The 23,982-nt window shown below is 26.2% G+C and overlaps 1 protein-coding gene across 1 annotated transcript; it reads right to left on the bottom strand.

The window, feature by feature from the left end:
* Positions 1–240: 240 nt before the first annotated feature.
* On the bottom strand, positions 241–23,931 carry LOC107448455 (uncharacterized). The gene is made up of 17 exons (XM_016063650.3): positions 23,427–23,931; positions 21,727–21,899; positions 21,528–21,598; positions 19,008–19,174; positions 18,556–18,644; positions 16,432–16,541; positions 13,659–13,761; positions 12,691–12,777; positions 12,110–12,200; positions 10,276–10,327; positions 7,123–7,232; positions 5,232–5,401; positions 5,053–5,153; positions 3,201–3,342; positions 935–1,018; positions 744–853; positions 241–620 (listed from the first exon to the last, which is right to left on the bottom strand). The coding sequence occupies exons 1-17, from the start codon at positions 23,749–23,751 to the stop codon at positions 581–583; spliced, it is 2,025 nt and encodes a 674-aa protein (XP_015919136.2). The 5' UTR covers positions 23,752–23,931; the 3' UTR covers positions 241–580.
* Positions 23,932–23,982: the final 51 nt, after the last annotated feature.

Genomic DNA, 23,982 nt, shown 5'->3' with positions numbered 1-23,982 from the left:
GATCTATGAATAAGACTTAGAAATGTACGCCCTGCATACAAAAGGATATCTGTTTCAGTACTATATTATGCATGTTTTTTTTACAAAACTATAGCTACAGAAAAACAAAATGTTGTTCAGCTTTAAATGAAATATTTTTTAATTTATTAAAAGCAGATTTTTACTGTCAATTAAAACAAACGTCATGTTTAATGGACTTAAAAATCATTTTAAGACATCATAGCAAAAATTGAGCAACCATTTTCAATTTCAATCAATACATATTTATTAATAATAAAAGCATGATATGTTGAAGTTAAATCAAACGAGTTTCAGTTTTTTACATACAAAATACCTTTTAGATTATATAAAACTTTATTATAAATTAAATAGAGAACAAGTGGTACTCTGTAAAGCCATAATAAAAGATAACAAATATTAAGTAAGTTCTGTCAGGACACTTAGCATCCACAAAAAAAAAATTTTAAGAAAAATTTTTTTCTGTTGCAACAACATATTTTAATAATACAAAACAAAGTGCAGTTTAAAATAGTTTTTACACCACAGAAATAAACTACATAATATGGTTCTTGATAAACTATTATTCCATATTCATAGAGCTGTCCAGAAGCTGTACAAATCTGAAACAAAATTATATTTTCTATTATTTTAAACGAAATTAAATTTTCAGCAAAAAAGCATTGTCTTTCTGATAAATAGTAAATTTATAACGAATTTAGAAACACGAATAAAGAACTTCTCACCTTGGATTTAGGTTTTCAACTCTAGCTCTTAAAATGTTTGGCCCAATTGATGATGAGAGTAAACTTAGACATTGACTAGCCGCACTGGAGGTTAAAATGTTCTCACAAGTCTGAAGAAAAAAAGTAAGTTGAGGAATTAAATGTGTTTTCAATGAATGCAGGGATCAAAAAATGTGTTTTACTTTACTTACCAAACTGTAAAAAACATCTTCTAAAAACATGTCTAAATATTGTTTGAAGATCTTCTTTCCAACACCCTTACATATATTTGGCAACTAATTAGAGGAAAATACAATTCAATAACAATGTAAAAATATATAAATATTAAGCAAATCTGAATATAAAAATGTATGAAAATTGGCCAATTGAGATTCGTAGAAAAAATAATATTAAGATTGCATAGTTTAAATGGATTTATAATGTGGTTTAATTTTGGTATCGATTCTGTGTTTCATAGAAAGAAAAAAAATGAGAAATCGACAATGTTTTTCTTTAAAGTGAACCGTGACAAAATAGCAGACATTATTTAATTGGAAGTTGAGTTACTAGGGGGAAAAAAGCATATGATTATGTCTATAAATTTGGTGTCCTTACAAATGTAAAAATATCAAAAATACATGAATCATTTAATTTAAATAAAAAATTTGACACAAACTGAAAAAATCTGATATAAAATAAACTGTGATTTAATTAATCATTAAAGAAAAATAATAAGTTCAGGTCAGAACAAAAACCAATAAATTTATTTAACATTTTCATAAAATCTTAAAAATAATTTTTAAATTAATGTTTGCCAACCAAAGAGCTTGGTGAAAGAACACAATTTGATTTTGAATGAAGAATACAATCCTATTCAATATCTTAAAAACTGACTTTCAAAATTTTTGTACATTTTCCCACATTTTTAGCTCATAAAAACACCTTTTATTAATTTGAAGAAAAAACAATACTTTGAATAATATAAACAAAAATATCTGAAATTCCTTCTTATTGATGCAAATTTACACAATTATAATAATTTCAATAGATAACAAGGGTTTAAAATTGTTCAGTTCTAAAGGCAACAATTTTATCAAGAAAGTAGATTAAAGCAAGAAGACTTCAAGCAATTTACAGTCTATTACTTTAATTTGTTTTATGACATTTCATGGTTCATTATTTTAAACAGTTCCTTCCTACTATTTACGCAGAAACGTTAGTATGAAATATAGCTAAAAATAACTTATCCTTCTCTAGTCTAGCAAGACATAATACAGGGTTAGTTTTAAGTCACACACAAAGTTTAACCGTTCCTAAAAATAGCAGTTTAGGAATTTAAAGGAAAGTATCATTTAAATTCTTAAACTGCAACTGCTGATCACAGAGATTTGTACAAATTATGGCTTTTTTCTTTCCTTTTTTAGCAGACAAACTTTAGATGTTATAATAAATCCTTGAAATGTCATAATGTTTTCTGAATACTAAAACTTGTACATTTTGCAGATATTAGAAAACTAATTTTAAGTGTCAAATATCTGCATATGTCAAACTCAGTTGTAATTGTATTAAACTTAATTCCACTCATTTATATATTAATACTCAATTCAACAATTCTACTGAATATTTAATTAAATAATACATTTATTAAAACTATACATTAAATTAAATTACATATTATATTATGCTATACACAATTATATAAACTCAAAACATTATTTTCTCTTGTGAAATTGGAAATACCACTTTTTATACACTTTATTGTATGGAGAGATATTTTGTACTTCTTCTAGGCGACCACAAATAATTTGATTTGACTTTTCTCAAATTTTTATCATCCAAAATGAAACTGACGGATTTTTTCTTGACAGTTACCGATCCAGCTATTTTAAAACGATGAACTAATTAAGTCACTGTTGTGTTTTGAGGAACTGCTATGTACCCCAAAACACAAAAGTGACTGGGGGAGCAGTGATATTTTTATGAAACACTTCAATGATGTGGGATCATTATCTTTGAGCAAGAATAATACCATGAACACTTTCCCTGATAAAATCGCCTTGAACAACAAAACACCTTCACAAACTTTTTCTCTGAGGATGCAATTAGCAATATTGAGTGATATATTTTAAAAACAATCTGCATTGCCCTCTACCAGAAAGAAATCAAAATTCAAAGCATTTACACTCAATTATATACAGCTCAAATTTGATGTATGTGACTTTAAACTCACTTTGTGTGTGTATGTATATATAAACTAAAATAAGAGATGTATGGTAAAAATAACTAAAACTCAAAAATAAGAAACTATAGTAAAAAATTATATGGAGTGATATTAAAGAGTCAAAAATAGCATAATAGTAATTCAGATGCGAAGATGAAATTTTTTTTTAAAAAAAATGAATATCATTCTAAAAGCTTCATTTTCCATAAATTATTAATGTTTGAATCAATATTTTATTAGCAAAAAACAATCAATACCAGCTTGCAAAGGGACTCCAACAACACCACGTGATGAGTGTAATGCTTACAGCTTGCAGCCTCGTGTACCAATGGTAATAATTCACACACGTGGGAAGTGATTTCATTTATTTGTGCTAATTCAGCAGTCAAATAAACAAAGCTATATTTGAGAAAAACATTAAATTTAAATAAAATAGTCAAGCAAATATGTATTTTTTGTTGATATTATTTTAACCAACACATATCAATTTGGATATCAAGTTGATTTTCAAGACAAACTAAAAAACTAGTAACATATAAATGTCATAAAACATCTTACATATATTAGCAAATAATAGTTTAATTACAATTTACACCAAGAAGACAGTGGGCATAAATGAAATTTATATTAGACTTTAGCTTTGTGAAAACTACCTATTTTCTTATTGAGAATGCATTAAATAACATATAAACAGACAATCTCTTAGCTATTGCCAAATAAGATTATGGAATTATTCTAGCAGTTACAATCAAAGTTATAAATCCAATTCAATTTATTTATTATCTTTAAATTTTGAAATATAACACTACCTTATAGACTTTTTATTTTAGCCAACAAGGAGGGAGAAAAGGTCAAGGCTAATTTTCCTTGATTGGATAAATTAATTTAAAATTTTAAAATTAAAATTTTTAAAAAAAGAGGTCAAAAATAATTCATTTTAGCTTATAAGGAAGGAAAGGAGATATGAGTGAAAACACTATTTCCAATTATTGGAAAAAATCATTTAAAAATGCAAAAATGAATAGATTAAAAAAAATAATTATCTTTGCTGACAAGGTGAAAGAGGAAGTATAAGCAAACACTCGTATCTCCCTTTATTATAAAAATTAACTTTACATTGCAAAAAGGAACAGATGAAATATTAATTTCTGTTGATAAGGAGGAAGAGGAAGGTGAATAGTTATATCATTTTTCCTTAATTGGAGAAATTTTATTTAAATGGCAAAAATAATTTTAGTTGATGAAGAAGGAGAGCAAATGTGAGTGTTAATTTCCTTTTATTGGAAAAAAAATAATTTTTAAGTGTAAAAATAAACAAATCAAAGAAAATGTTTTATATTATAGGAGATAAGATTTTAATTTAGCTCATCGAAGCTGAAAAATCACTAATAATATATTTATGAAACATTCGAATTTAGTAAATAATAGAATCAAGAGTTGCATTTACACTAAATAAAAAATTACTGGCATACACTAACAATAAATAAAAAATTGGATTAACTTTTATTATATCGGATAATAAAAATAGCTATATTTTAAATAAACTTCTATAAATAAAGCTCTCAAAATTACTGCATTATAAAAATAAAAAGTATCACTTTTTTTAAATCTACTGAAAATTGGGTTCGGCTTAACACCGAATTCAAAACAGATTCCTCGGTCAAATATTGGAAATAAATGGATATCTGCTGCGGGAAAAAAAGTATCCTATTAGAATATACATTCTTATAAAAAATATAGCATAACAAATGCATCGAATGGCAAAGATGATGACACTGTGGGTGAAAATGGTGTTGCCAGCATCAGTTACAAAGTCAGCTGTAATATTGATTAATCATTTTCTGTTAAAGCAATTAAGTTCATGTTTGTAATTAAAAGTATCTAACACAGGTAAAACAAATGAATTATTTACTTCGTGTAAGTTTTCATAAATTTTTTTTTTAATATCGTAAAGGTCTAAAATCTACTTTTTAACACTATTTTCTATTTTTCACAAAAGCAAGTTGGGAATTCAGGGTGAATGGTAGATTTAAATAAATATGACATTTCAAAAAACATTCAAGCTACATTAGCTTTAACCAAAGTTATGATAATCAGCAATAAAATTACCCATCAGCAAGTTCCCACGGTTCTGCTTCTTTTCGAAATGTACGGTCTCCACAACCTCCACCACGACCCATTTTCGGTGCAAGTGACCCACAGGAGTACATCTAAAAAATTAAAAATAACAGTATTAATTTATGTAATAAATGAGTTAACATTTTTTTTAATAATACAATTTGGCTTACCTGTTGGTTGCTATGTAGCTCCATATCATTGTCTCTGAGCTTTTTTACAACACTGAATGTAGCAGGGCCTTTGCTCAATTGGCTGTATTTTTCTGACTCAGAAGGTTGATCTTTAACTCCTTTCAGACCATCAAGAATCTGTGGTTTAATATTTAAGTATGCTTCTACACCTAATAAGATTTAAATTACAAGAAAAAATTATTTCATTAAATTAAATTAATAAAAAATAACAACCTCTACTAAATACTATATTTTACTAAAAATACCATAGTAATAACATTATACTTGTGATAAATTTCATGTTGTTAAATAAGTTTATTTGAAACAAATTGAAAACAAGTACAGTAGAGCGCCGATTATCCGAACTGCTCGGGACCGAAGATGGTTCGGATAATGAAAAATTCAGATAATTGGAAAGATGTTTAAAATCTAGTGTAAATGATTATTATTTATGCACTAACTTCCCTTTGCACCTTTTGTAGGCTTGGGACTGACTGTACTATCTAAAATAGTTTTGGCGTGTTTAAAAGTTCTTTTTTTTTCAATTTTTAAATATTTTTAATTAATTATTTTCTTTTACTCTTTTTTTTCATTTTGAATTATTTTTATCATATTTCAGTTTTTTATAGTTTTGTCAATTACTGATTTGACCACATTTTTCATTATTTTTCATTGCAAAAGAAATCCAGAAAATACTTTTGTTACAAAGAAGGTGCTCTTTTTTGAGCTGCCATATCCCTCATTCTATTTAAATAAATCAACTGAACTGGATCAACATAATTTCGACGTTCTAGTCTATTCATTGCAAAATCTAATGAATTGTATGCTTCTATATGAGAAGGTCCATTATCTTGAACTTGATCACCTACTTCTTCCTCTTTGTCTGTGGAGTTCCGATTTTCATTCAAAATTTCAGCAACAATTTTATCATTTTCATCCGAAAGATCTACTGGTTCAGAAACTTAAGTTTTGTTTGTTTTTCTGTTAAGAATTTTATTCCAAAATTTAAGATTCCAAGCACTGTAATCACTAATCATTAACCATAAGTGACAACTACCCATTCCCCAATTATAGAACTTCAGCACTTATCTATTCATAAACTCCTTCTGCATTCCAGCCATAGTAGACTATCAAAATGAAGCTCGCATTCTTGGAAGATAATTTTCAGTTGTAAAGGGTTAAAGGGGTATGTAGGTTTAACTGTATCACAATACATGTATGTATGTATGGCTACTATAAAAAACTGCTAAAAGGTTGTAAATTAAATAAGGTCTTCAGATGTAGGGGATATTATTTATTCTTCTTAATTTAGAAAAATTGTCGATAGGTTAAAAAGTATTCTAAATTTTTTTTTTTTTTTTAAAAAAAAAAGAAAAGAAGAATTCAGACATAGTTCGGATAATCGGCGCTCTACTGTATATTTTTTACATTTATGTAGGTTTAATTAAAAGTAATTTGTTATTTTTTAATATTTTAAATATTTATTAATGCAAAAAAAATTTTACGTACATTTATCTAATTTAAAAGCTACAAATATATTACATAATTGTTAATTACTTATATTTGGAATACATCAATATACCAGTAAAATATATTTATAAATTTTATTCATAACAAAAAAAAAAAAAAAAAAAAAAAAAAAAAAAAAAAAAAAAAAAAAAAAAAAAAAAANAAAAAAAAAAAAAAAAAAGAAAAAAGCTAACATTTTGTTTGTTTGGTATAGTACTTAACTCTTACTTATAGATTATTAAAAAATTAAACATAAATTATTTAAATTTGATACATAAAATTTGTAAATGATTTAATAAATTTTTTTAACTATAAAAATTTAAAAAAAACTCCATTTTTCTTTTCAAAAATTATTAATATGATTTTCCATTTTTTAGCTTACCATAAGCTTTAACAACATTGGCTAATGCACCAGCAGCTCCTTGACGAACTGAAGGAATACCATCCTTCAAGTTCATGAAAAATAATGGATAAAGCAAGTTTAACACATTCCTGAATATCAAAAATATATATATTTTAAAATAATAATGACAATCCAACATATCAAAACACACAAGCATTATAAAAAATTTCAAGTATTTAATTCTTTTTATAAACAGAACATTTTTTAGAATAATCTATTTTTAAAAAGCTCTTTTTGTAATACCTTAGTGAAATTTACCATGTGTCAACCATAAATAATCTTAAAACATTGAATTATTACAAAAAATGGGCATGTAATAATTCAAACATTATGAACTCCAAAAATAAACAATATTAAAAACATCAACTAGGATGAAAATTTTTTTCAATTAATTTATTATTTTTAAAGTTTATTGTTAAGTATAACAATGTAATAAAAAAACTGGCGTAAAACACCATTATAATTAGATTTCAAAATAAGAAAATTAGAAATTTATTTAACTTATATTTTGCAAATCTAAATCAAATATTAAAAAAATTTAATTTTTTTCCTTTTTTTTTATTGATAATGACTTGGTTAACTATCTTAATAATTGATATAATTTTTTTTCATCTTGTTACAATAATCTGAACTTTTTCTTTTCTACAATATATATGAGAAGCCTAGCAAGTATTACTAACAATCACTGAATTATTAAAAGCAGACTACATTGTAAATATCTAAGCTCAAAAGTCTTGAACATAATAGTCAGAGAGTGAAACTAGTTTATGATTTATTCCTAAAACCAGTCAGAAATGAAATTCAAACAATTAATACAGTAGAGAACTGATTATCCAAAACGATCGGGACCATCGCGATTCCGGCTAACTGATTTTTCCGGTTTTCTGAATCGCTACAAAATGCAGTTTTTTTAATGTTTATAAAACAAAACTAAAAAATTCGTTTGAAATAGTTTTAGAAATAATAAAAAATGATAAAAAATAATACACTTAAGTTTAAATAAGGAAAGAAATTATGAAATAAAAATTATATACAGGCTTATATATGTTATTAATGTTATTATTAACATTAATAACATATATAAGCTATTTGTGCTTATGTGAGATTCGTCTACAAACGGCTTTTGATCCGTCCTCTAAATCAGTTCTTTCGTCAACTCGATACGCCGTACGCTCTAAATAACAAAATGGGCTCAAAATCTTGCCGGAAAAACAATTTTTTTAATGGAAGAAAATTAATTTCCGGTTTTCTGATTTCCGGATAAGAGGTTCTGCACTGTATTAAAATCAAAAAATTTATTACATTTAAAACTGTCTTAAAAATTTTATTAAATAAAAAAAAGAGTAAAACAATAATAGAATCTTAATTTAAATCTGAGGCTTATTAACCAATATAAATGCTTAAAAATTCATGCGCTTGATAGAAAAGTTTCATATTTTTAAAAATCGCAGTTTCAATTGTATTAACATGTCAGTACAGTAGAGAGCAAACAATGAAAATTTAAACGGGAATTTTTATAGCAATAAATTAGCAGTTTGATGAAAAGACCAATGCACTAAACCTGTACTCAAGTATTCTAAATTAATGGCCTAGGTAAACTGTAACTAAGTAATTCATCCAAATACATTGATTGATAAGGAAAATATTTTTACTATCGAAACAATTTACCCTAACAGTTTTTTCTTGCAATATTAGTTCTCACACTGCAAAACAAAGCACAAAATGGCTGGATGATAATGGAATAAAAAATTTAAAGTAACTCATTTCACCCATTGATCTCAGTCTTACAGAGAATTTGAGGAAAAATAAAAATAAATTTAAAAAAGCAGGGAAGAAGACAGATAAAGAAGGGAAGGAAGATTTAACAAAGAAATGAGACAAAACAATTTAAGACATCTCAAGTCTCTCAAAACAAATCTCTCACAGAATCTAAGACGGGCTTCAAATCGTCATTGCAAAACAAGAAAACTTAACTACTGACTTATCTGTGTAATGTTGTATAAATATAAGACATCATGAAATGTATTTTAATACCTGATTTCCATTTTCACTCACTTAAACAAGGCATTTTTTTTAAAGTCTCAATTTTTATACTCCTAATGAGTTTTTAACTTACTTTAAAAATTTTGAAATTGGTGATTACTGCACTAAATTATAGAAATAATTTAGCTCAAATAAAAATATAAGTTGGATTTTTGTAATTTTATGAAGCTCTTTTATTTTTCGCTCTAATGAATATTTTATTTTAATAAAATTGTCAGTTAATAATCTTTATATTCTTCATACTATGAAAATGAAGGGCTTATTGTAAAACAATTACAAAAAAATTGTGTTTCTAAGACTTGTAGAATTCTAAACTTAATGCTTATCCTTAGCATTACATATTTTTGTTGTTGGTTTGGTGGTAATACTTAAAAGAAATATTTTGACACATTGATAGAGGATCAGTTTGATAATCTAGGAAAGTTTTTTTAAAATGAGACTTCTGCTCTGCTAAAATAAAATTACAAACAGAAATAAAAACTTGTGGCTTTTGTTTAACATTAAGTCAATGAATGAGGTATTACAGTAATTCAAGAATCATATATGTTCTTCAGCTAAAATCTTATCTTCATGGGGAAAATTGTAATTGACATTAATTTATTAATTTATTTGAAAAATCCTAAATTCAGAAATAAGGAAATATTTTCCATTTCAGTATCTGTTATTATCACCCCAGAGTTTTCACATTATAAAATTTCAAAAATAATGTATAGAATCTCAAAACTAATTAATTTGCATTTTATTCTGCAAATAAGGCAGTGAATACAATGTAAAATAAAATTTATGATAGTTATTATCATTAGAAAACAGAGGTAGTCAGCTCATCAACTGACGTTATTTGGAATGAACAATGATATTCCCATTAATATATGTGCTGTTTTCTTACTTTCTGTGGATATTTAAGGTTAAGAAGTTTTGAAAACGTGCAAAGACTGCATGTCAATAATAATAAAACAAAATTAACAATATATTTTCACATAGTTTCAATAATTTTTAACTTAAAATCTTTTTAAATTATTACAACTATTATTTATTTAAAGCCAAAAGAATTAAATAATTTTTTAAATATATATATATATATATACTTACTTTGATTCATTTGGGAAACACAATATAAAATTTCCACATGCAAGGCAAGCAGCTGTAAAAAAAATTATTGCAGCTATTTTATTTTTAAAAAAAATTAGTAAATAAAACCTATGATACATTACTATTAAAATCTTATAGTATCAAAAATCTAGCTAAATGCATTTTTTGAGAAAAGTATAAGAAATATATATTATTTGAAAAAATATTATAACATGCTCATGTTGTAATATTTTATTCAAAATCATATGAAAAATATTTGAAAATCTAAAATTGGTAAATGAAATTGGACAAAAGTTTAGAAATTTGCCATTAGATAAGTTTCTGAATTTTATTCAGAACTTATTCAATTGTTCTGTGGGATATTTTTAATAAACACGAATTCATTAAAAGTAATTTTTGAAACCTTTGCTAAAATTTATTAGGTACATAAATATGATTTTTTTTAAAAATAACATTTCAAAATAAGGAGAGAGTTTAATACAAATATCTAGGAGAAATATACCATGCACAAACAGAAATTATTAAAAGGTAAATAAAACCTTATATAGCTTTATATGCATTAATCTAATGTTACAAAAAATACTTCTTTTATGAAAACTTGAATTGCAAGCTGCTTTTTTGATTTACACTTTTAAAGCTTAAAGCATTCACTTAAAAATATGGAATAATTATGTTTAAGTGAATAAAATGATAATAAACAAATATAATCCACACGAAAAAAAATAAAGCTTAATTTTCGGATTTTATATTGTAATAATTTTACTATTACAGTATAACATCCAAAATTTGGACTGCTATGGGGTTTGGAATTTGAAAATATATGGTATTTAAATATTTCATAGATATGTCCAGGTTACGGGCTTAAAATTAAGATAAATGTGTTCAATACCATCGCAAATCCATATTCTTTTTCAGTTGTTTCTTAAGCATATGTTGTACCAATTTCAACTTTGTTTCTAAAATCCTAACGGTTTGAATTGAAAAAAATAACGAAGCACAAATTCTGAATCACATATAGGTATCTAATCATTGTTTAAAGCATATTCTATCATAAATGGACAGGCTTTTATCAATCGTTTTTTAATTGCTATGGTTTTTTGAATCTCGATGTTTTCAACAGTACACTGGTATTACAGGCGAATATGAATAATTACTTTACTTTGATGTATTCAATTTGTAAATATTTTATTGCAAATCCATATGCTTTTATCAATCACTTTTCTCACAAGTATTGCTATGGATTTCCACATGATTTGTAAAACCATAATATTTTTAATGCAATAATACACAAATTGAATTATGAGTAGCACATTCAGACAGTCACTTTTCAACAAGCTGAGTTCCCGACAAGCTCATTGTAAATCAACATAATTTTTTCAATTGCTTTTTCATTAATTGTTGCTATAGATTTTTCCATGGTTTTCTTTTAAATTCTTTTTCAATTAATTTGACGTATGAATTTTGTCATCTAGCCCTTAGTTTAAAATTAATTTAGCAAATTTTTTTCTAATCACAATTTGAAAAGGAAATGCTCCTGTTTTTGGAGGTTTCTGAATTTTTTAGGTAATGCCAAATATTTTGTTTACAAATGCAGTTTATTAAAATTAGAGGAAAAAAGTATGAAGTTAACGTTGTATCATTTTCAAATCACCTAATGAGAAACAGCGAGTGGTTGAATGTTCATCATTTATGAGTTTTATAATTGAATATAAAATAAAACATTACATTATATTTCGACATTTTCTTATCATACTTAAGGATTCAAAATACAAATGAAAAAAATATAAATGATTTTAATGTTCACATTTAAATAATTTTTATAAATAAAACATACCATCTCTTACTGGCCAACTGTCATCACTAAAACAATCAACTAATGTTTGAAGCAGACGGGGAACATGTGACTGGGTTGCTTCCTTATCAACCTTAGAAATATAAGAAAGAAAGTGTATAATGAGTAACTATAGTTTACTAACACCAGCACTTTAAGAGAATTAACAAAGCATAAGACACCTACATGGGTGCTTAGTTAATATATTAGATGCAAAACAATCAAGCATTGTGACGCGAGAAATACTATAACTATGTATATTTAAAAATGAAGAATCTTAATTCTTAATATTTTACTTGATACTATATGATTAAACATTATCAAACAAATATACAAAAATAAATACATATACATATAGTTATATTTTCTAATTGAAATTTTTGTAAAGATATCATCCAATTTGAAAAAGGCAGTTTTTAGACATAAAATGAAAACTTAAAAACTAACTAAATACAAGATATTTTATGATGCATATTATGTGATGTATGTGATATTTTATGATGCATAAAACAGTCAAATAAAAATAAAGTGCTTGATAATAAAGTAAAAACAAGCTTATTTTCAGTTAGATGTCTAAATAATACCTTTGAAGCCAACTCAGCAACACAAGCACAAGCTGCTTCTCTAACAGCATGGTTATCTGCTTTTGTTTGAGAAATATAATGTTCCACCTAAAGAATAAAAATTGAGTTTTAGTTAATTTAATAAAAAAAAATCAGAAAAATAACTGTGATCTAAAAATTTACAGATTTAAAAATAGATTTTTGTGCATATATAATACAAATATAAACTGATTGTTAAACACTATAAAAATCTAACAAATGTTTATTTCAATCTTTCATGTACTTTCCTTAATGCCAGATTATTGTTCCAACATATGTATCATGCACTAATTACCTTCAATAAGCAGCTTGGTTTCCATGATTTCAGCATGCAAAAGTCATTAACATTAAAAATGCTTCCAAGTTAGTTTGTTTCTTCGTAACTTTTCCACAAGTAAATAAATGCAATAGTGGTGCAAAATTTGAAAAGTAAAATTAATTGCTTCAACAGTCTTTATTGAAACTAAAATTTCACATAATAGAATTTCTTTCAATAATATGCTTAAAAAAAAAAAACACTTTTCAAATTGAGTAAAACTTTTAATCAAAGAAAATATTTTAATGTATACGTTCATACATCCATGTATGGTGAGTAGGTTTAATAAGAAAAAAAACTAAAATTAACAACTTAGTTTTCCTTATTATTTGTGCATGAAAATTAAAATAAAAAGCAATTATTAATTTTGGAGAATAATAACTAATTCTATACACAATTTCTGTTGCAGTACTCTTTCCATGCAAATTTTATACTGACTTTATTCATACTCTTGAGATATACTACCCTTTATATTTAGTTACAATTGAAAGGATGAAGTGACTCTCCAAAAATAAATAACTTTATTAATAATATTAATGAGATAAAAATAAGGGTTCTCCCTTTTATAAATAAAAATATTACACGATTCATTCACAATTGCAGAGGAATAATAAGGTTACAAATAAAAACATACAAATTTATCTATGTATTTCTTGACAAACATTCGTCCATTTTCTTTTACAATTCTCCTCCAGCTTTCCTGGGAATATATTCGAACTCCATCGGCAATGTAGTACCTAGAAAATTATAAATATTTGAATATATATTTATGTGCTCATTATTATCAATATTCATTTCTTAACGAAGCAAAAACCTTATAACAAAGAAATTAAAAATAAATAAGTTGTAATTGATAAAAATAACAGAAGCATTTACTGTATTTAGAGAGACGATGTTAAGGAACATCCACTTTTTAAATTTATAAGCACATTTATAGGATCATTGTATAAGTTTAAAGTAGTATACAATAAATCTGTTTTAATTTAATATATCTGACTGCTTCTAAACGCTTTTTTTTTACAATTAATGCAATGCAAGAAAAAATAGAAAAATACTAGGAGGCTTCGCCCCCTCCTCGCTGGCGCTCACCAACCCCCGGAACTGCTTTCACAGTTCATTTCGGATTGCTTCGCAATCCAATGCTCGCTTTGCTCNCGGCAATGTAGTACCTAGAAAATTATAAATATTTGAATATATATTTATGTGCTCATTATTATCAATATTCATTTCTTAACGAAGCAAAAACCTTATAACAAAGAAATTAAAAATAAATAAGTTGTAATTGATAAAAATAACAGAAGCATTTACTGTATTTAGAGAGACGATGTTAAGGAACATCCACTTTTTAAATTTATAAGCACATTTATAGGATCATTGTATAAGTTTAAAGTAGTATACAATAAATCTGTTTTAATTTAATATATCTGACTGCTTCTAAACGCTTTTTTTTACAATTAATGCAAGAAAAAATAGAAAAATATATAGATTTTTTAATTTGAATATCAGTTAAAAAATTTGAAATACTGGTTTGCGGAAATTGACGTACTATATTTTTGGTTCTACCAAATGATTCTAAATGATTATACTGAAAAAAATTTCAAGTGCTTACTTTTGTTAATAATAATTTTACATGAACACTGATTTACACAGTACACATATGGTGTAAAGTAGAATTGTAAGAGAAATACAGCATGATACAAAAGACACAGTTAAATAATAAAACCATTCAAGGATTTTTTCCAATTAAGTAAAATGATCGTATGAAATAAAAAAAACATTTATGCATCGAAAACTATTCACACATTCAAGGTAAAACCTGATTTCATAATATACTTTACTTTTAGAAAGTTTATAAGTAATGATATTCATTTCTAACAAATATTTTGATGATTATTAATTAGATATTACATATACCCTTATCTATTTTTTTATTGATACATTGATTTAAAATTGATCAAGAAATCAACTATCAAACAAACCAAAATATTAAATACCAACACTTACATATTTAGAAAGAAAAAAAATTTTTTTATTGAAATAATGCTTTTATGAAAAGTATTAATATTTTATCATTGCATGATTCAAATAAAATCCATTATAAAATAAAACAATTTATCAATACAGGATTCATATTACCACAATCAATTTTAGATAAATAACTCTTGACAAGAAGATTTGTCTTTGCAATACTACAAGAGCAGTTTTTGAATACTTAATTTATGCTATATAGAAAAAAATAAGAGTAAAAAAGTAACTAAATAAAAAAGTAAAGCATGACAAGCCAAAACTGATTGTATTTTATAATTAATTGTATATGATTGTATTTTATAATTTTAAGAGAGAGTTTTTTCCCTTAATTCCTTTTAATCTCTTTCCTTTTTAATTTCTCTTTCTGTGTCATTTTTTCTTGAGAGTGAAACATTTATTATAATGTAAATCATTAATCTTTAATTTCTTAGATATTTTTAATATATATAAATAAAATTATAAATGAATATTATAAATAAATATATTATAAATAAATATAATATATATAAATAAAATTTTTCTCACTAGATATATTTTTGTCTAAATCCAATCTAAACATATGCCATGATTTACCCTTTTTTGTATTTAAATCCAGTCCTTGTTTATTAAATCATATATTATTGAAATTTGGGTGCGACTCGTAAAATTTGACAATATTTCTGTTAAAAATAATTGTATTCTAAACCTGCATAATATAATATTGTAACTCATGTAGTTGTTATTACTGCTTTTCGTACATAGTCAAGATTTCTATTAATATATTTAGATTGAATTATAATTTGTCATTCATATCATGCTTTCATTCATATCTAACTGCATCAAAATTTTTTAGCACGTGTGTACCAATTGTTAACATAGACCAAGAGTGTTACTTCTGTTTATAGAAATAAATCATTTGACTAGATCACTAATAAAAAATTATTTTTTTTTATTCCTATTGTATTCTTGGCATACCACCACAGATTACTGTGACACATTGTAAGTTTTCTTATTCGAAGAAACATACAGTACCTAAAGGCATGTTAAATTATCACTATGTGTTAGTCCAAAATAATCATGACTAACACTAATTTACAAAATACACAACACAAAATGTTCAATTTAAAATTTATGCAACCACTAAGAGAGATATTCAAGTAATTTAAATAGATATACTTTTTTAAAAATGTTCAGAAAAATTTAAAGCTATCACCAAATGAAATTAATTGTTATACTAGATATATAATCTTAAATTTAATACTATGCAATCAAACATATTCAAATCTTTTTGCAATTAAATAACTTAGATGTAAAATAACTATAACTCAAAATATTCGAAATAGTATAAACTCTAGTTAAATTATAAAAACGAAGATACAAAACATATATAACAACTGCACCTATTTAAACACATTTTTGGCAATAGTTGAGGATAAAACACTTCTCTATCATTTTCCTCATCGAATGAAAGAAGGAAGCTTCTTGTACATTCAGAGGAAGCCAACCTGACCTAAAAAATAATGCAGAATTTTAAATAGTGATAGGATTCAGCTGGTATGCACATACAGGTACTTAAAATTTCAAAAAAGATTTGCACACTAATTGTAAAAAATTTTCCAAATTCAAAACCTATAATAACAAGTTTCATTATTTTTTTAAATCTGTGTAATCTAATAAATTTGTATGAATGGTTATATGGATTATTTAATCGTTGTAATAAGCTTAATTTGGGTGTTTCAATATACTCATAATGTTTGAAAATATAAAATTAAATTATTCACTGAATGAAACCTGAATGGTAAATTATTTTGCACACAAATCAGCGTACTTCCATTGGGGCATACTGTTTACATTGGTAAATACTGGTCTACAACAGTTGATACCAAAAAATGTGTCAACTCAATCTGTTTATTCAACCTTTATTTAAAAACAATTTTCCCTCATCTAAGGCATAAAAGATTTACATTAACTTCAAATTTTACAGGTACACCTTTCAGAACTAACAATTTATTTTACAAGCTGTGAAGCAATGGCTCATTTGTGAAATGAGCAAGACATTGTGGCATGTTAATATTGCAACAATATGGCAATTATTTTATAGTGCATAACTTCTCAATGCTTATTAATTTTGCTAATTTGTAATAACTGTCTGGCTTCTCAACATACAATGTTGCAAGAGACTATATTTATTTTACTTTATTACCGGCATTGAAGAACAGGTCCAATTCTGAGTTTACTACTATCAATGTTAAAATCCATATCCTTGCAATTTTGTACCAAATCCAGAAAAATAAAGCAACTCTTGGATCAAGCAAACTAGCCTTTGTGGAGGACTTTTCGATGGAACTAACCAGCAATTGGAGATGAGAACCACACATGGACATATTACATGAAGAAGAAAACCACAAAAACCTCCCACAGTTAGCCGAAGGCAAGGGGCTTCTAAACAATGATCCATCTGCTACTGAGAATCGTTTTACACCAGCACTGTGGACAGAGCAACCTAGAAGCAGAATTTGTATCACCCATCCAATGCTGGGAGGCAAACACGCCATACCTGGAGCTACTACAACTTAAGAGTCCATATTTATTCAATTTTTTTGTATCTTATGTTTTGCTACTATTGTGTAATTGAGACACACAACCTGTGGCTTGAGGACCAAAACTGGGCCTCAAAGTGTGTGACTCAACCCCTAAATGGCTTAAAATATTAATAAAAATATATAAAGCCTTTTAAATAAAACATATTAAAATTTCAGAGCAATTTTTTTAATATACTGTTCTATTAAAAAATACTATTTAATTAGTAAGGAATTTTCATTTATCATCAGGACGGTCACTCAAATTTCTTTGATTTTTCCAGATTAAAATCTTAAAATTTCCAGATCAGCGTGCATTTTATTCTTCAAAAAGTATAGAATGGGTACTAGAAAACTGTCAATTTAAGGCAAATTTAATTTGAAATGTTATTTTTTTAACTCCTGGATCAAGAATTGTGAGAAATTTGCCTTCGTGGAGGACTTTTTGATGCAGTTAACCACTATTTCCATTACATGTAGAGGAAAACCACAAAAACCTTCCACAGTTAGCCTGATGGCAAGGAGACTTCAGATCATGATCCGTCTACCTCTGAGGATATTTTACTTGTGACTAGGCTCGCACCCACCATTATCATTATTATACTGTTCATCCTGCATTTTTATGTACTTAATGTCTTAGTGCAAGCTTGAACTTGAGTGTAAACATTTTGTTATTCAAAATATATTTATGGTCATAAGTTCAGTGTTTAGATGGAAATGTAATTTCTTGTAAGTTTTACAAATTACTACATAAGAGCATGTTACTTTTATTTGGGTTCTGAATATAGCTTACATTTTTTACACTAACATGTTCGCTCCCAACATGGCATTTGTTTTAGTTTTTGGGGTCCACTATCAAAACAAAACAAAAGTTTAACATGCCTGGTATAAAATAAAAATTAGAAATACAAGATAATAGGTGGAAAAAATAATTTTATTATTTACTTGACTCCAGTTATCACTTAATCCAACCCCCAATTGAGTCGCAATCTGATGACCAAAATTTTCAGCAGAAAAAGCATTGTGAGAACTACCTAATAAAATAATATAATAAACAAATAAATAACATTAAACTAAATAAAAGTAACAAATTATATTACATAATAGTGGATTAGGTTGAAAATATGCATAACAGGTTTAATATATTATAATTAATTATATGACATTTTCTTTCACAGGTAATAGATATTTCTATAAATATTCCAACTTCAAAAATTTTTTTAAGTTTTCTGAACTTGATAAAAATTTAGTTTTAAAAATGTTCAGACAAAAGAATCTAATTTTAAGACTAGATAAATTAAGAGATAATAACAAATTGCAACTCTGAAAATAAAATACTTGAACTCATAATATTTTAAAAGAATAAAATAAAACAAAATTTCTAAAAAAGAACAAACCTTGGCAAGAAGTTCCACAACTGACTAATGATCCCAAAACATAATAACCAGTTTCTCTAACAAATCTATTTGTATGAGATAAAGTTTTAAAAAGAAGTTCAAGAAAACTGTTTGTGATAAATGGCTTAAAACTTTCACCACATCCATCAACCATAAACTGCAGACACCTTAAAAAATATTAAAAACAATTTACAAAAAAGTAAAGCAACAATAAAAACTTTAATAAACCTATCAATAATAAAAATGTTAGCGAAGTAAATTAAGCAATAAATAAAATAGAACCCAACGTCAACATAAAATACACTAAATTATAGTTTTAATAGTTAAATGAGTTTTGGTTTTTATTAGCCCTTCCCGGAACAACAAATTTTAACTGAAAATTTTTGTCCGGAAACACATTAGTAGCTGCACCCTTTGAAAAAATATTTTAAAAGAAGTGACATGCTTTAGTTTTTGTCGTTTACAGGATAGCGATTGCAAACAATCAATGAACTTTAAGTAAACAGCTTTACATTTCTAGTGGCTTGGAATATTTTTGAAATTAGTGGTGGCGGATTAGCAACATTGTGCCACAAAGGGTTAACAATGACATCATGTCCAAGTTATTTTAAATACTTCAAGGAGACCACAACTATCTTTATATTACAATCTGGCTCAGAATTCACCAGCATTGAATTACTCATCAATTGTTTAAGATTTATAAGAAATTTTAGAAATTTCATTGTTTGGTTTGTGTAAACAGTTTTGAAGAAAAAATGCAAAACTTTAAATCATTATTGTGGTCATTTCATTATTCAGTCATTCGGTTATTCTTAGGTCATTTCAAGCATTTTAAAATTTTCATTTTCCTCAATACTTCTAGTAATGAACTAAAATAGGATTTTTTTTTCATCCAGGAAAATTTGAACAAAAACTAACATTATATTTTCCAATAGCAAAGCTTTGCAGTTTCATACAGCTTTTAATATCTTGATATTAATTTTTAATGTATAACAACATGCAAATTTTGAATGACACATAGAAATACCTAATCAATTGCCTAATCAATTAAAATTGCAGTCTTATCAATTGTTTTTATGACAATAATTACAACACTTTTTTAAAAATTTTGTCATCTTTAATAAATGCGCAATCATACTATAGCTCGCACATATGAATTATCTCTAATTAGCATCAACCTTTCAAGTTAAATGCAAGTGGTTTAGACAACCACTATTTTAGAAGTTATTATCACATATTTCCACATTATTGCTTAACACAATACTATTGGTGATACATGCATTTTTGCATCTTGCTTCTGGTTTAGAATAGACCAAACTCATCATTTTTCTTCTCAAAAATTGAAAAAAACTGCCTGGTTTTGGAAGATGACAATATTTTAGAAATCTGGGTACTTCAGAAGCTATACTGTGAAATTCTAGTAAACATTAAATAAAGCCAACTCTTTGAACAGTAAAAAATAATAATGAAATGTCAAAAAGCTTTATGCTTATACATAATAAGGAAGAAAAAAACTTAACAAGGATAACTCACAAACCTCTAAAAAAGAGCATTTTAGTAATAAGTTCATTAATACTTAGGTACTTATATTTAATCAGGTAATTAATACTTAGAATATAATTTATTAAAGAAGAAAGAAACTTTGAAACTTTAAAGTAAATTTGAAATTTAAACATAATCAGATGACCAACGATCTACCTAAGATTTTTAGTTTAGTTTGACACCTATTTTTCAGAATAATTGATTCTCAATCGAAGGTATTAGTATAAAAAAGCATAGTTTTATCTAAAATATATTTTTAACATCACATTAAAGAATTGTGTAAAATATTCAACAAAAATAGATTTCAAGCTTCCAGGTGAAGTTCGCAATGCCACAGGAGTTAGGGCACTGATCTGTCATAGTGAAAAACTAGGTTTCTGTTCTCAATAATGGCTTGAACAGTTCCAGTTTCGGATCAAAGAGCACCAGCTTGTCTGAGAAATAATAAGCAGCCTATGTGCAATGCTGACCACATTTCCACAATCATGACTATGGCAATAAAATTGTAGAGACTTAACCTCCATAATCCCTTGGTCAACAACGGACTGTAGCATAAGGCTACAGTCACAAGGCTATAAGGTAATTTTACAAAGGCACATTTCATATAATTTCACATAGTATAACAATATTTTCCAAGTTAGACAAAATGTGATAATAAATTGAAACTCATTTCTTGATGAAATGTGTTTCATCATGGTAATTATGTAATAGTAACACATAAAATTATTTTTTGCGATAATACTATTTATCAATTAGAGAATTAAAAATTCAAACTTTTTTAAATGTTTAAAAAATATATTAATTTAAAGCTACAGGTACTATTTTGGCAGTAGGAATTTTGAGATGACACTGATCCCAGCATAACATAGTTAATACTTATTAAATAAATATTTAAAATAAAACAATTTTTACATAATGCTTTTAAAATTTTACTATAATAATATTACAATTGATAAAAAAAAATGCCAAAATACATACTTCATGCTTGTTTCAAGAAATTTCCAACCAGCTGTGTCATGAAATATCTGTGATGCATCTGAGCTAAGACGCTATAAAAATATTTATGAATTAAATATATATATAATACTAATGATATAAAAAATTGTTTGTCAAGAAATCTCATCTGCCATATTTGTCATACAAAATAAGCAAATATTAAAAATTAAACTAAAAATACCCTTTGCCTTGTTCCACTATGTGTTTCAGCATCAGATGCTGCATCAAAAACTTCCTCATTGGTATCCATACAATCTCTCTCTAAATTATCTTTTATAAGTTGGAGAACATAATCATGGCACTCACTGTATATTTCAGGTCCTTTAAGAAAACAAAGGCTTCCTATGACTTCTCCTAAAAAGGAAAAAAACAAAAACACACATTTAAAAGAAATTACTAACACTTTCCAAAAAAGAAATTTAAAAAAAATCATGACTTTATGTTGGAAAATTTTGATATGTTGAATGAAAAAAAAAAAATATTTGGTGAACAGCACAAAGACAGTTTTAAAAAAATTCAATGAATTTAAAAAGATACTGTAAGTAACATAATAAATTTAAACTATACTTTTTAGTTTCTTATAAAACTTAAAAATATAATTTAACAGTTCTACATTTCTCTACGTTTAAGAACAAAATTTAAAATGTAATTCAGAAAAAAACATAACATGATGACATGGAATCAGTTTCATTAACCTTTCAATTATTAGGGTTAGGTTTCTTTTATGTAATATGGCAAGAATTAATTAATAACCCCTTATTTTACTTTATGCATTTAATCTATTTAATTCACACTTTATTTTAAGCATTTCTCGACACAAATACCAACTAGCAGAAACTCAATCTTTCCATTTCCCTCAGTGGCTGAAACAGACGATAATTTCAAAACTAAGTCAACGGTGGGGCCATCACTACAGAAGATAGATATCCTCCCCCCCTTAATTGAGTCTAGTGGTTTGCTAACCAATCAGCTGAGAGACCCATGACAACACCTTTACTGCAGCTGGGGGGTGTACAACAAGTAAACTCCTTTTATTTTCCAAGCTCCTCTGCTTTGAAGACGTTGCTGCTTCTCTAAGCAGTGCATAAAGTTGTGACATAAATTTTTTTTTTCTTTATTGCAGCAAAATTTTTCTTAAATTAATTTCACTAATTTTAATTTAAGAGCCAACTATTTAATTATAATTTATAAGTTAAAGTTATTACAAATTTAAAACCCACCTCTGATTTATGTGTAAAGTTAATGAAAATTGTAAAATGTGAACTGTACTAATTTTGGCCAAGATTTTTATTTACCTAATAAATTAATAATTCGGTGTATAAGTATTCTGATTACTTTCAATCAAATTATTTCTTTTTTAGGATCAATATAAATGTTGAGATTTCTGCATCTTGATAAGTGGCAGAATAATTGCCAAATTTTGGCAACTTCCGGGCAGCAGCCCATGAGAACTTAATAAAAAGATCACAGAAAGAGATCAACTCAAAATATTTAACTTGTAACCACCCATAACATGCATGTTTTTTTTTAAAAAATTTGCACGTTTAAAATCTATTTGGCACTTTCGCGATTGTAGTTGGCGCAACAGATCACGATACGGAAATATCCTCATATAATTAAATTATTACATTTTTGGTGAGCGTGAATTCTACTTTATGTTGTGTCTACTATTTAGTGTAAAGTTATGCAATCCCCTTGTTAGTTAATTCCAATAATAAAAAAAACAATACAGAAATATCCTTATAAATTAAAATACATAAAATTTTATAATTGAGAAGAACATTTTAAATAAATAAAAATTAAAAGTACAAACAAAATAAGCATATTGAGATTATTTAAGAAGCACATATTGAAATAATATAACACATAAATGTTACAAACCAGCAGCAAGTCGTACGCGAACTTCTGTATCTGTTAGATTCTCCAAACAAAATTTTTGACACACTTTTAAAAATGTTTCAGTTTTGTCATCAATAGTTTTTCCTTTAAGTTGAGTTATCAAAGCTTTCGCACCCAAAAGTGCTCCATGTTTTAGTTCCCATTCTACATCAATATTCGTAAAATGTTTAATAAAAACGTCTTCCAGAGAATGAATATCCTCAATCGAAGCATTATTCAAGAATTGAGAAAGATAATTAACACCTTGATCTCTGTCAATCTTTCTGAAACTAAATAAGGATTTAAAAATATCTTCTAATTTATTCATCTTATTTCTTAAGAAGTGATAAGCGTGATATGAGAAATAATTATATTATGTTTTCAAGCTAAAATTTAAACAGAAAAATGAAGTAAATAATTCCTGGGCTTGAAATTGAAATGTCGGAAAACAATTTCATCTGTCACAAAAATTTGTGCAAACAACAATCATGTATCTTATTTAAGACACAAGTTGAACTTGCTTATAGCTTTATTAGTAAAATATTTTTTTCTTTCGCTT

The sequence above is a fragment of the Parasteatoda tepidariorum genome, chromosome 3 (genome assembly GCF_043381705.1).
Source record: "Parasteatoda tepidariorum isolate YZ-2023 chromosome 3, CAS_Ptep_4.0, whole genome shotgun sequence".
Lineage (NCBI taxonomy): Eukaryota > Metazoa > Arthropoda > Arachnida > Araneae > Theridiidae > Parasteatoda > Parasteatoda tepidariorum.
This window is presented reverse-complemented; position numbering and strand designations above follow the sequence as displayed.

Excerpts from the sequence above, each read along its gene's own strand:
- LOC107448455 (XM_016063650.3), bottom strand. The coding sequence starts at position 23,751 with ATGAATAAATTAGAAGATATTTTTAAATCCTTATTTAGTTTCAGAAAG. Across the intron at positions 16,542-18,555 it reads TAAGTGATAACTGGAGTCAA|GTCAGGTTGGCTTCCTCTGA; the intron begins GTAAATAATAAA and ends ATTATTTTTTAG. Across the intron at positions 3,343-5,052 it reads CCGTGGGAACTTGCTGATGG|CTTTGTTTATTTGACTGCTG; the intron begins GTAATTTTATTG and ends TCTCAAATATAG.